Source organism: Malaclemys terrapin, chromosome 10, assembly GCF_027887155.1.
Source record: "Malaclemys terrapin pileata isolate rMalTer1 chromosome 10, rMalTer1.hap1, whole genome shotgun sequence".
In the NCBI taxonomy this organism is placed as follows: Eukaryota; Metazoa; Chordata; order Testudines; family Emydidae; genus Malaclemys; species Malaclemys terrapin.
This window is the reverse complement of record NC_071514.1, coordinates 55,413,116-55,427,144: the sequence shown is the minus strand read 5'-3', so window position 1 is coordinate 55,427,144 and position 14,029 is coordinate 55,413,116. Positions and strand designations below refer to the sequence as shown.

Genomic DNA, 14,029 nt, shown 5'->3' with positions numbered 1-14,029 from the left:
AGTGGAGCAGGGCTGGGGAGCTCCACCCTGGAAAGCCCCAGGCTGTAGCCTAGCATTGGGCCAACAGGTACTGGGGGTTGCAGAGGGCAGCCCAGGGATAGGCAAAGGCAGCAGGTCCAAACCCAACCTTGCCTGTGATGAGTGGCTGATACTGCAGTCTGCCCCAGTCTAGATGGTGACTGGCAGTAGCCTTACACTGAGGCGGGGTGGGGTTAGTGGGTGGGGGTTCCTCTGGGAGGGGAGACCCAGAGTGTGTGGGTACTGCCAGGGAGCAGCACCCAGAGAAAAGGGCACCGGGGTCCTGGGAGGGACACGGGGCCAGTGGCAAGGCGGATTACCGGCCTGCAGAGGGCGCTCCGGAGCTGGGACGAGCTAATTCTCGGAAGAGACCAGCCGGAGGCGCCGCAGGGGTGAGTCCGCCCCCTTACACTTGGTAACAGAGACCATAATGTAATTAAATTTAAAACGCTTGTACGGAGAAAAAAGAAACCCACCACAGTAGCATTTAACTTCAAAAAGGGGACTACACAAAGATGAGGAGGCTAGTTAAATGGAAATTAAAAGGAACATTCACAAGAGTGAAATACCTGCAAGCTGCATGGAAACTATTTAAAAACACCTAATTGAGGCTCAAACTAAACATATACCCCAAGTTAAAAAACAAAAACAAAAAAACAGAGGACCAAAAAACCCCCACCATGGCTAAACAGAGTAAAAGAGACTGTTCGAGACAAAAAGACATCCTTTAATATTTGGTAGTCAAATCCTACTGAGGAAAACAGAAAAGAGCAGAAACTGAGGCAAGTCAAGTGTAAAACTATAATTAGGCAGGCCAAAAAGAAACTGAACAACAAGCAAGAGACACAAAAACTAACAGCATTTTTTTTTTTTTGTAAGTATTTCAGAAGCAGGAAGCCTGCTAAACAATCAGTGGGGCCACTGGACAATTGAGATGTTAAAGAAGCACTTAAGGAAGACAAGGCCATTGTGGGAGAAGCTAAATGAATTCTTTGCATCATTTACTACTCAGGGAATTCAAAATTAATGTCCCCAGCAGCTCTTACTTTCTCCACAGAAAAATGGATTCACACACCCAGGGCGTGCATCTGGTTCAGGTGTCAGGGCTGTGTCAGGGGTGGGGCTGGGCTCTCTCTGCCAGCTGCAGGAATCTCTGCACCCCTCCTCCACTTCCTGCTCCCATCACTCTCTAGCCACAGGGGAAGAGATCACTGTTATGCGGAGCTTCCCTCCCATCTGCCCAACCTTTGTGCATCCAGAGTGCCCCCACACAGAGACCCCCCCACCTAGTCCCCCCTGCATCTGGACCCCCATCCCTGCACCCAGACCATCCCCACCCTGCCAGGCCCCATCCCCCTGCACCTGGACCACCCTACAGAGCTCCCCGCACCTGGACCCCAACCCCAGAGTCCCAACCAACTGCATCCAGACCTGCACCTCACCAAACCCCACTCCTCAGCACCCAGCCCCATCCACTGAGCCCATGCACCCAGACCCCCCACCGATACCATCGTCCCTCCCACTCCTGGACCCCATCTGCTGAGCCCCAATGACCTTCATCTGGACCTCCCTGCACCCAGAACCCCCCCATCAAGCCAACCGCAGCTCGATTGCCCCACCCCTATATGCCCCCAACACTAAGCGCCTCCATACTTGGATCCTGCCAAGCTGAGCCTGCTTGACCCACACCTGGATCGTGGGGGGAACGGGAGGGAGTAGAGGGGCAGGGCTGAGCATGCATGCGAGACTCTGTCCCTCTTGCTTGCTGTGTAGCCACACAGATGTGACAATATGCTAGTAAGGAATCTATTTGTCAAAAAACTTTTCCTGAATCTGTTTTGCTATCTGTATTGTTACAGACAAACTTGCTGACAGGTATGTTGAAATAAATTACCAAAATAATTGAAAATAGTGTGATTATACAGTGTTATTTTTACAAATAAAATATGCCAAATTTTAAAATATTGTGTGCAGACTTTTTAATATTTTGGTGCAGAATTGAGTCAGTCCTTCAAACACCACAGACCTGTCTCCGTGGTTACAAATTCATAACACCCTAACACCCATTCAGAACAAGAATACCCAGAATTCTGGAAGTTACTCCTTTTTACCATTTGGGCCGCTGACCTTGTTCTCATGGAGTCTTGTTCTGGTCTGAGTGGTACAATCTAAAGATTAAATACTGAACCTTTCCTCTGTTAGCAGCAAATATGCCAGCTCCAGACCCCATATAATAAAAGGCAAGGCTATAAATAGTAACTGCATTTTAAGCAGTTTAGCTTGACTACAGCAATATAAAATGACTGATTTTATAATACTTTAATATTTACCATCAAAAAGCAATGCTACGGAAGAATTCAAGTATTTGAATTCGTCTCCAGCATGCAGCAGTCTAGTTCTCATGCGGCGATGACAGAAGACATGCTGCATTTTCTTTTGAAATAATATCTCGGTATACTGTAATTTAGCAATCTGTCTGGTGGTATCCGTTTTCCATAAGTAATTTTTTTCATCTTTACTCAGCCACCCAAATTAGGATACTTTTAATTACATAAAATCTCATCAGCACCATCAAAATCCTACATCCTCTTTTTTGCGCCTACAGAATGCATTTGAACTGAACACTCAGGATGAGCCGGATTTTTCCCAGGAAGGGAGACAGAAACTAGAAAAGCAGGAAGGTGCAATTGGGTTCCTTCTTTCATCTGCAGATTAAACAAAATCTGCTTTAACACATTTTAACATGCTACTTAGTCAAACGAGTCCTAAGAACTAAATTACAGTGAGCTACAAATTGCAATTAATACTCTAATACAGGGGTCGGCAACCTACAGCACGCATGCCAAACACGGCACGCAAGCCAATTTTGAGTGGCACGCAGCTCCCTGCCGCGGTCCCGGCCCTCAGCCCCCCCCGGCCCACTGCTCTCCCCTGCAGGGGCAGGAGGCAGAAGCTTAGTTCTGCAGCAGCCAAGCTTCCCCTCTCCCCCGCTTCTTCCCCCAGCGTGGTGCTTTCCGGCCCCTCCTCCTCTCCGTCCCTGCGCCAACCAGCTGATGGCCCTAGTGAGGGGGCGGGGGAAGAGCGGCAGTGTGCACACAGCTCCGCAGAGGACGCAGAGAGAGGTAGGGACGGAGCCTGGGGAAAGGGGGTGGAACAGGGCATATCCCTTCCAGCCCCCTGCCATGAGCCACTCAGAGCAGGGGGCTGGGAGCATCCCCACGAGCCGAGCACCCCAGCCTTCTGCCCTGCACCCCCCCACACACCCCAGCCCTCTGCCCTGAACCCCCCCCACCCCAACACACACCCAGCCTTCTGCCCTGCACCCCCCATGCCCCCAGCCCTCTGCCCTGACCCTTGAATCCCCCCCACACCCAGCCTTCTGCCCTACACCCCCACACCTCTGCCCTGATCCCTGAACCCCCCCACACCCCAGCCTTCTACCCTGAACCCCCTCCCCCAGCCCTCTGCCCTGACCCCTGAAACACCCCCCCTCCCTCCCCCAAGTCTGGGGTCCCGGCCATAGGGAAATTGCGGGTGAACAGAACCCCAGGCTGGCAGCGAGCTGAGTAGGCTGGTGGCATAAGATCAGCATTTTAATTTAATTTTAAATGACGCTTCTTAAACATTATGAAAACCTTGTTTACTTTACATCCAATAGTTTAGTTACATAATATAGACTTATAGAAAGAGAGCTTCTAAAAACGTTAAAATGTATTACTGGCATGCGAAACCTTAAATTAGAGTGAATAAATGAAGACTCGGCACACCACTTCTGAAAGGTTGCCTACCCCTGCTCTAATATATTTCCCATTAAAAGAAAGTTGTTCCCTGGGGAATCCATCAGGACAGGGTCACATGCAGTAAGATTGGAGACTAGAAAGCTGGGGAGTTGAGAATTAAATTAGATCGAAGAGAAACAAAGTTGTTTAAAAACATCTCAGAGTTCCACAAATGAGCCATGATCCAGCCTGCTGAGGACAGAGGGTGGGCTGGAAGAGGAAGTGGCCCTGTCCTATTTAAGATTCATACATTGCAAAGTCAGAAGAAACCATTGTGATCATTTAGTCTGACCTCCTCTATAACAGAGACCAGAGAACTGCCCCACAATAATTCCTAGAGCAGATCTTTTAGAAAAACATCCAGTCTTGATTTAAAAATTGTCAGTGATAGAAAATCCACCATGACACTTGGTAAATTGTTTCAATAGCAAATTACTCTCACTGTTAAAAAATGACGTCCTATTTCCAGTTTGAATTTGTCTAGCTTCAACTTCCACAGCCACCGGATCACATTAGACCTTTCTCTGCCAGACTGAAAAGTCAAAATATCAAATATTCACTCCCATGTAGATACTTACAGACTGTGATCACCTTTTAACCTTCTCTTTGAGATAGATTGAGCCCTTTGAGTCTATCACTATAAAGCAGATTTTCTAATCCTTTAGTCAGTCTCGTGGCTCTTTTCTGAACCCTCTCCAGTTTATCAACATGCTTCTTGATTTGTGGACACCAGAACTGGATGCAGTATTCCAGCAGCGGTCACACCAGTGCCAAACACAGAGGTAAAAATCGCCTCTCTATTACTACTCGAGATACCCCAGTTTTATGTATCCACAGATCTCATTAGCCCTTTTGTCTGCACCTTGGGAGCTGGTGTTCTGCTGATTATCCATTATGACTCAAATCTTTTTCAAATCCTGCTCCTCAGGATAGAGTCCCTCATCCTACAGTCCCCCGATGGCCTACATTCTTTCTTCCTAGATGGGTACATTTATATTTAGCCATATGAAAACACATTGTTTGGTTGCACCAAGCTTACCAAGAAATCCAGATTGCTCTATCAGTGACCTGTGCTCTTCATTATTTACTACTCCCCCATTTTTTGGGTCATCTGCACACTTCAGTGATGGTTTTAGGTTTTCTTCCAGGTCAGTGGTAAAAGTATTTAATAGCACAGGGCCAAGAACCAATCCCTGTGGGATCCCAGTAGAAATTCACCTGTTCAGTGATGATTCCCCAATTACAATTACATTTTGAGACCTATCAGTTAGCCAGATTTTAATCCATTTAACGTTTGGCATGTTCATTTTATATCTTCCTATATTTTTAATCAAAATATGTGATACCAAGTCAAATGCCTCACAGAAGTCAAGAATATTACATGAACACTAATACCTTTATCAACCAAACTTGCAAATCTCATTAAAAAAAAGATACCAAGTTTGTTTGAAATTATCTATTTTCCATAACCGACATTATATTATCCTCTTTTAATTCTTGATTAATAAAGTCCCATATCAGCATTAGAAAGTTTCAAAGGCACCGAGTATGTCAAACTGACAAGACTGTTCTATTTTAGCACCAGATACAGGATTACTAAAACCCTTCACTTCTGACCACTTCCATATAATTCTACAGGCAGATTTTTTTCAACAGCAACATGTGTGTGTCACAGATGCTCATACTGAAATTCATGCACTAGATACATTCAGAATGTGCAGAGACAGCCTGATCTTTCCTAACTGGCATCTTCTAAGCTGTATACCTCTACCCCGATATAACGCGGTCCTCGGGAGCCGAAAAATCTCACCGTGTTATAGGTGAGACCGCGTTACATCGGGGTAGGGAGAGGAACCACTCCCCGCCCCAGCTCACCTCCGCTCTGTCTCCTCCCTGAGCGCGCCGCCGCTCTGCTTCTCCCTCCCTGCCAGGCTTGCCACGCCAATCAGCTGTTTGGCCCAGCAAGCCTGGAAAGGGGGGCGGGGGGAGAGAGAAGCGAAGCGGAGTGGCAGTGGCGCGCTCAGGGGAGGAGATGGAGATGAGCTGGAGTGGGGAGCGATTCCTCTGCGCCTCCCGTTACTTGCTGCGGCCCTCCTCGGGCCCCCCCCCGCCCCAGCTCACCTCCGCTCTGCCTCCTCCCACGAGCACGCCACGGCTCCGCTTCTGCCCCCTCCCTCCCAGGCTTGCCACGCCAATCAGCTGTTTGGCACAGCAAGCCTGGCAGGGAGGAGAAGCGGAGCTGCGGCACGCTCGTGGGAGGAGGCAGAGCGGAGGTGATCTGGGGCAGGGGGGCCGGGGAGGGCCGCAGCAAGTAACGCGGGCGCAGAGGAACCGCTTGCAGTAACACGAATTCGGATATAATGAGGTAAAGCAGCCCCGTCCCCTGGAGTGCTGCTTTACTGGGTTATATCCAAATTTGCGTTATATAGGACCGCATTATATCGGGGTAGAGGTGTATATATGGCACAGGGATGTGATCTGAACAACTTCCATTGCCTTTTATTTCACCATATCTTACTACTACCAAGACAGACACTTACTGTTCCTGCCAGGATATCATGAGGGCAGCAGTCCAGGAGATGGCTCTTGCAGACACGATCATCTGTAAACTTCACCCTTTGCCTGGTTTCATCTCCTGAAATTCATGTGTTGGTTTAAATAAGAAAGCATTAGAATGCTGATAAAGCATGATGGTGCTGGTATGATCATTTCGCCTCTATATGCAGATTAAAAATACTTCATGTTCCTGTTCCCCAAGATTGTTTGGAAAAGCTTAGAGGAGAATAAGGTATTCTGGAACTTTTATAATTGGCAACTGAAATATTAACATTGCATTTAGATGACCAGTACACCACATGTTAAATACGGTGCTGGAAAGCCAGATAGCGCCCATGGCCTGTTACCTATGCACAGAGACAGCCTAGCCAGGAAAAAAAGATAACCTGGCTGATAGCCCTGACAATTTTTTTTTATTTTCTCTTTTAAATATACAAAAGCTAGGGGCAGGAGATACTGAAACCCATGCTATCAGAGGGCCATGAATCACAAAACAGGGCTGTGCCTGGCAATTTCTACAGGCAACTGCTATTTACTAATCCAATAAGCTAATGCTTCAGTCCTATTGGTTTGGACAGCCAAATATGCAGTGTACTTTCCAAGGCCATGTGAGGAATGGAGCTTTTTAAGTGTCGGCCTGGAACATAAAACATGTACTTCCCACCCCACCATCCCACCCTCAGAAAACATTTTACACTTGGGAGCCACTTAAACAAGACAATATCAGAAAAGCAAAAAAAAAAGGAACAAAGTTAGTCAATACACACTGCGAGCTCCAACACATACTATACCCTTCTGCATTCTTCAAGACCTCAGCTGCAGAATTTTATGCCCACTGTTGAAAAGTTTTAAAGGAAAAGTTTTCTTGCCCACACCTGCAGTAAGGAAGTCAGGGGAATGATACATAAAAGTAAAGGCAAAGTGGCAATGGTATGTGACAATTTTATAGCTAATCTGTGTATATGACACAGGTATGTGTAATACTAAAGTATGAATATAGTTTAGGATTTGCAAAGCATCCAGGATTAATGTAGTGTCTATTGAAAATGTTTTTTTTTTCTCTCTTTCTTTCTTTCTAAGCTACACTCTTAAAATTACTTGTGAAAAAAAGCAAACACTTTTTTTTGTTATAACAGCTTTAAAAATTGGTTGTGACTCACGGCTCGATGAACATGAGGCTTTTCTGCAACTCCCTTGCAGATTGATGTAGGCAGGCAAAGATACACTGAACCTTTATAAATAAAATAGAGGGGCCACAATTGTTCAGTTTGTATGAAATAAAAATATGGGAAGCAATTCAAAAGCAACTCAATACACAAGAAAGAAAAAGCACTTATTCACTTATGAAAAAAAGTGCAAAGTACCAGGACAGCCCTGCTAATGTGCCAGAATGAATTTAAATATTCAGTAGCTCAGTAGAAAAGAAAATACAAACCATAGCAGGAAAATAGTTTTGCATAGGATGCACCATTCCTGTCCTTGGCAACTGGTATGAGCTTCAGTTTCTACATACAAGCCTACCTAACATGCTTCTGCGTGTAAAGCACTGACTGAACACAGAGCTTTTCCTCTGAGCTTATGGCTGGAAAGTCTCTCCATATAAATATATATTAAGTCAGGAAAGTTAGACTTCCAGCTCACCTTGCAATGCAATAGCAGAGGCACTCACGGCTGTTTTAGGGGAGGCTTAGATTGTCTCTGTTACAGAACTGCACACTAAGCACATATCCTCTGCTGAAGTTTCCGAAGAGTCCCAAGAGAAAGTCTGCACAGGCTAGACCTAGGCTACTGTGATTGCTTATTATAAAAGAAGAGGCTCCACATTTTCAACCCCAGGCTCCCTATAAAGGAGTCAGCCAAATCCCACATGTGGGCACTCAAGTTGACACAGAGACAAGTGTCAAACAGGCACTGGAGTCCTGAATCGACTTGTTCAAAAGTGAGCTGCAGACGCCCTGGTGAGACACCCCGTGTTTGAAGTGGGGCCTCGGCAGTCAATGTGCCCCCCTCCCCCGGGATAGGTACTGAAACAATCACAGACTCTGATCAGTCTGACACATGCAGATGTTTCCAGCAGCTGCCGAGGGCTCTACACAGATAATGACAGGCTTCACAGCTGCACAGGGCTCCTGCAGGCAGAGGCCAGGGGAGCATCAGCAAAGCTCGGGTGTTGGATACGGAGCCTCCACAGCGGGAGGCAGCAAGAGAACCGAGCTCTGCCCCTGCTCGGGAGACGGGAGGGCAGGGGAGAGGGGCTCAGACCCCGGCACCAGGGCCCCCCGCGGGGACGGAAGCGAGCAAAGGAGCGAAGATCAGTCCTGGGAACCAGACTCGGGCCCAGGAGCCAGGGCCGGGGCGGGGGAGACAGGGGCGGGCTCAGCCCAGGAGGCAGAGCTCGAGAGGGGCGATGGGAATCAGGATCGGTCCCCCACGGCGGCCGCTGACCCTTCCCCAGCTGGAGCGGCCCCGCGCTCCCGGGATCAGGCCCCGCTCAGAGCCCTCGCTGGCGCTTGTCCGGGCCCGGGCCCAGCGCGGCCGATGCCGGCCCCCAGCCAGGCCGCGGCGCTTCCGGCAGGCCCCGCCCGCCCCTACTCACCGTCCCGGGCCGTGCCCATGAGCTGGTCCAGCAGCGCCCGCATCTGGGCCTGGGCCGACATGGCGGGAGGCAGGCAGCGCGCGGCTCCTCACAGCGGGGACAGAGCGAGCGGGGGGCCCAAGCAACGGCTCCGGCACCGACTCCGGCCGCAACAGCAGCCAGCGCGGGGCACGCTGGGCGGAAACAGCCCCGCCCTGCTCCCGCGCGGCATCCTGGGAGATGTAGTCCTGCCCCGAGCCGGGCTGCTAGGAAACTGGGTGGGGGGGGACCCTCTGGCCCATCATCCCCCACGGGCCTTCCCGCAGCCACCGTCCCGGCCCCTCCTCCCACTGACCCGCCGGGGCTGAGGGTGCTGGGGGCTCCCGAGAGCCCCAATAGCGCCCTCAACACTAGGGGCCTCTGTCATAAATATAAAGGGAAGGGTAACAACCTCCCTGTATACAGTGCAGTACCATCAAATCCCTCCTGGCCAGAGGCACAAAATCCTTTTACCTGGAAAGGGTTAAGAAGCTCGGATAACCTGGCTGGCACCTGACCCAAAGGACCAATAAAGGGACAAGATACTTTCAAACTGGGGGGGGGGGGGGGGTGTTGTTTTGTCTGTTCTGCGTGCTTGCCGGAGACAGATCAAGAAAGCAAGCAATCCAACTCCATTAGGATTAGTAAGTACTAGCAAGGGAATGCGTTAGCTTACTTTTATTTTGGCTTGTGATTTTCTCTGTACTGAGAGGGAGGTGTATTCCTGGTTTTCTTTTTGTAACTTTAAGGTTTTGCCCAGAGGGAAATCCTCTGTGTTTTGAATCTGACTGCCCTGTGAGAGTATCTTCCATTCTAATTTTACAGAGGTGCTTTGTTTAACATTTTTCTATCTAATAAAGTTCTGATTTTTTTTTTTTTTTTAGTGGTCTAAAAAGACCCAAGGTTGGTCTGTGCTCATCTTGTTTATTCTCAAGCCTCCCCAGGAAACGGGGTGTAGGGCTTGGAGGAATATTAGGGGAAAATAGGAACTCCAAGTGGTCCTTTCCCTGAGTTTTGTCTAATCACTTGGTGGTGGCAGCGTTTGCCTAATCCAAGGTACAAGGGAGAATTTGTGCCTTGGGGAGTTAGGGGGTCTTTCATGCGGGTCCCCACATCTGTACCCTAGAATTCAGAGTGGGGAGGGAACCCTGACATGGTGGCAGAGAGGTGGGATCATTTTGAACCAGAGAGCATTTTGAATCAGAAGCACAAACCTCAGGAATTTTTTTTTTCTTCTTTTAGCTGCTTGGAGAAAGCAGGAGCTGAGAACAGCTGGAGGTTTTTTTTCTTTGCTCTCTTTTTGCCTGGAGGCAAAGGTGTTAGGTTTTTTTAACAAAGGTGTTAGCTACAGCCAGAAACAACAAAGAGTCTGGTGGCACCTTAAAGACTAACAGATTTATTTGGGCATAAGCTTTCGTGAGTAAAAACCTCACTTCTTCGGATGCAACAGCCAGGAAATTCACAAGCTGTTTTTTTTTTTTTTTTCTCCTTTTCTTTCTTACTCTCGGGATTAGCTAGGATGACAGAAAGTGACGTCCAGAAAAAACTGAAATTAGCCAGATTTGAGGCTGAAGAGAAACAAAAAGAACATGATAGACAGATGGCCAGAGAAGAAGGCTATGGAGGCCCAGAAGCATGAACTGGAGTTAGAGAGGATAAGGGCTAAGCAGAATATACCAGACAACCCTAGCCGTCCTTCTCCAGGTACCGCTTTCCATCCCAGAAAGTTCCCCACCTACAAGGGAGGCGATGATACAGAGGCCTTCTTAGAAAATTTTGAAAGGACCTGCCTTGGGTACAGCATCTCTACAGACCAGTATATGGTGGAGCTGAGACTGCAGCTCAGTGGACCCTTAGCAGAGGTGGCAGCTAAAATGCCTAAGGAACACATGAACAACTATGAACTTTTTAAAAACAAGGCCAGAATTAGAATGGGGCTAACACCCGAGCATGCCCGTCGGCGGTTCAGAGCCCTAAGGTGGAAACCAGATGTGTAATTTACCCAACACGTCTACCACATTGTGAAAAATTGGGATGCCTGGATATCAGGAGCAAGTGTTAAATCTCCGGAAGAGTTGCCCTTCCTAATGCAAATGGAGCAGTTCTTAGAGGGTGTTCCTGAGGAAATAGAAAGGTACATCCTAGATGGGAAGCCCAAAACTGTAATTGAGGCGGGGGAAATTGGAGCCAAATGGGTGGAGATGACAGAAAGGAAAAAAACTAGTAGCAGTTGGAGCGAATATCAGAAGGGGCATCCTGAAATAAAACCCTACCACCGGGGCAGCCCAAGGCCCCACCTGCATCCCAAGGAAAACCCCAAACCCCTTATCGTCCCGCCTCACCCCAGTGACCAGTCTGCTGGGCGATGTTTTAAATGTAATGAGCTGGGGCATACAAAGGCCAACTGCCCCAAGAACCCCAACAGATTGCTGTTCATTAAACCAGAATCACGCCAAAGGTCCCCAGGCCCAGATGCCTCCCAGATACCCTCAAAGTGAAGGGAAACCATGAGTGTGGGCGGGAAGAAGGTTATCACATGGAGGGACACTGGAGCACAAGTGTCAGCTATCCACCAATCCTTAGTGGACCCCAAATTCATCAACCCAGAGGCCCTGGTTACCATTCAACCCTTCATGTCAAACTCTTTAAACTTGCCTACAGCCAAGTTGCCTGTCCAGTACAGGGGTTGGTCAGGAATGTGGACTTTTGCAGTCTATGATGATTATCCCATTTCCATGCTGCTGGGGGAAGACTTGGCCAACCATGTGAAGCTAGCCAAGAGGGTGGGAATGGTCACCCACAGCCAGGCTAAGCAAGCCTTCACACCTAGCTCTGTTCCTGAGCCTTCTACAAGGGCCCAGTCTGTGGTACCCGAGACCCAGACTGAGGTGATGGAACTGGACCCCATGCCCATAACTGCGGCAGCAGTAGTGGATCCAGTCATAGAGACCCAGACAGAGCCAGTCCCAGAACCAGAACTGGTGGAGCAACCAGCACCAGAACCCTTGCCAGCACTGAATCCAGCGCTTGCAAACCCATCTACAACTCCAATGCCAGAGGGCACCAGTGAGCCTGCACTGGCAGCAGCAGATAACCCTATGCAAGAGGCTCAGCCGGAGCCTGAAATACAACATAGTGCACCAGCAGAGAGCGGTTCACAGTCCACGGAAACAGCCCCATCACCTACATCGCTTCCAGACGGACCAAGCCCAAGTCCACAATCCAAGGAGGAACTGATGTCTCCAGCATCAAGGGAACAGTTCCAGGCTGAGCAAGAAGCAGATGACAGTCTCCAGGGAGCTTGGACAGCAGCACGGAGCAACCCACCACCTCTCAGCTCTTCTAATTGATCCAGGTTTGTTGTGGAAAGAGGACTTATATACAAGGAAACACTTTCTGGTGGGCACCAGGTAGACTGGCATCCTCAAAGACAGTGGTAGTTCCAACTAAGTACCGGGTAAAGCCTTCCAAAAACTTGTAGATGGTCTCCTAGCAGGATTGGGAGAATCTGCAGTCACCTACCTTGACGATGTGGCCATCTTTTCTGATTCATGGGCAGAACACCTGGAGCATCTACAAAAAGTCTTTGAGAGCATAAGGGAGGCAGAACTAACTGTTAAGGCTAAAAAGTGTCAAATAGGCCTAAACAGAGTGACTTACCTTGGACACCAGGTGGGTCAAGGAACTATTAACCCCCTACAGGCCAAAGTGGATGCTATCCAAAAGTGGCCTATCCCAAAGTCAGAGAAACAGGTCCAATCTTTCTTAGGCTTGGCCGGATATTACAGGCGATTTGAACCGCACTACAGCCAAATCGCCGCCCCACTGACAGACCTAACCCAAAAGAAACCGCCAAATGCAGTTCAGTGGACTAAAGAATGTCAGAAGGCCTTTAACCAGCTTAAAGTGACACTCATGTCTGACCCTGTGCTAAGGGCCCCATACATTGACAAACCGTTCCTAGTAATCACAGATGCGTCCGAGTGTGGTGTGGGACCAGTTTCAATGCAGGAAGGACCGGATCAAGAATTCCATCCAGTTGTGTTTCTCAGCAAGAAACTGTCTGAGAGGGAAAGCCACTGGTCAATCAGCGAAAAGGAATGCTAAGCCATTGTGTACGCGCTGGAAAAGCTACACCCATACGTTTGGGGACGGTGTTTCCAACTACAAACCGACCATGCTGCGCTGAAGTTACTTCGCACCATCAAGGACAATAACAAAAAACTTCTTTGGTGGAGTTTAACTCTCCAAGATTTTGATTTTGAAATACAACACATTTTGGGAGCTTCTAACAAAGTGGCTGATGCACTCTCCCGTGAAAGTTTCCCAGAATCAACTGGTTAAAATCGTCCTTGAAATGTGGAAAATATTGTTAGTTTTTATATAGTCAGTAGGATATCTAAAGGTACATGTGTCTTATTAACTCTGTTTTCTCCTAGAGCTCCAGGAAGAAATCACAGCCAGTGTGGAACCAGCTGTCCAACACTATCTGTGATTTGGGGGGCTTGTCATAAATATAAAGGGAAGGGTAACAACCTTCCTGTATACAGTACTATAAAATCCCTCCTGGCCAGAGGCACAAAACCCTTTTACCTGTAAAGGGTTAAGAAGCTCAGGTAACATGGCTGGCACCTGACCAAAAGGATCAATAAGGGGACAAAATACTTTCAAATCTGGGGCAGGGGGGAGGCTCTGTTTTGTCTGTCTGTTCTGTGTGCTTGCCGGAGACAGATCAAGAAAGCAAGCAATCCAACTCCATTAGGATTAGTAAGTACTAACAAGGGAATGCGTTAGCTTACTTTCATTTTGGCTTGTGAATTTCTCTGTGCTGGGGGGAATGTGTATCCCTGTTTTTTCCTTTTTGTAACTTTAAGGTTTTGCCTAGAGGGAAACAGTCTGTGTTTTGAATCTGACTGCCCTGTGAGATTACCTTCCATTCTAATCTTACAGAGGTACTCCTTTCCCCTTTTTTCTTTCTAAGAAAGTTCTGTTTTTTTAAGAATCTGATTGGTTTTTTTAGTATCCTAAAAACCCAAGGGGAAAGTAGGAACTCCCAAGTGGT

The 14,029-nt window shown here is 48.2% G+C and overlaps 2 protein-coding genes across 4 annotated transcripts in view; one reads left to right on the top strand and one right to left on the bottom strand.

The window, feature by feature from the left end:
- The window catches only part of LUC7L (LUC7 like), a 39,742-nt gene extending 30,627 nt beyond the window's left edge, over positions 1-9,115 (bottom strand). For 2 of the 3 annotated variants that reach the window (XM_054041443.1, XM_054041444.1), the window contains exons 1-2: positions 8,950-9,110; positions 6,338-6,432 (exon numbers count right to left, since the gene is read on the bottom strand). In XM_054041443.1, coding sequence (XP_053897418.1) covers positions 6,338-6,432; positions 8,950-9,010 — 156 coding nt within the window. In that variant the 5' untranslated portion in view covers positions 9,011-9,110. Of the gene's footprint in view, positions 1-6,337; positions 6,433-7,513; positions 7,585-8,949 lie in introns of all 3 variants that reach the window. The other variant, XM_054041445.1, reaches the window with a different exon arrangement.
- A 439-nt stretch (positions 9,116-9,554) lies between these two features.
- On the top strand, positions 9,555-12,414 carry LOC128844824 (nematocyst expressed protein 3-like). The gene is made up of 2 exons (XM_054042844.1): positions 9,555-9,611; positions 10,482-12,414. Exon 2 carries the CDS (start codon positions 11,475-11,477, stop codon positions 12,315-12,317), a length of 843 nt encoding a protein of 280 aa, XP_053898819.1. The 5' UTR covers positions 9,555-9,611; positions 10,482-11,474; the 3' UTR covers positions 12,318-12,414.
- Positions 12,415-14,029: the final 1,615 nt, after the last annotated feature.

Bases quoted from the DNA above. Each gene is read 5' to 3' on its own strand.
- LOC128844824 (XM_054042844.1), top strand. From the start codon at position 11,475: ATGAGTGTGGGCGGGAAGAAGGTTATCACATGGAGGGACACTGGAGCA.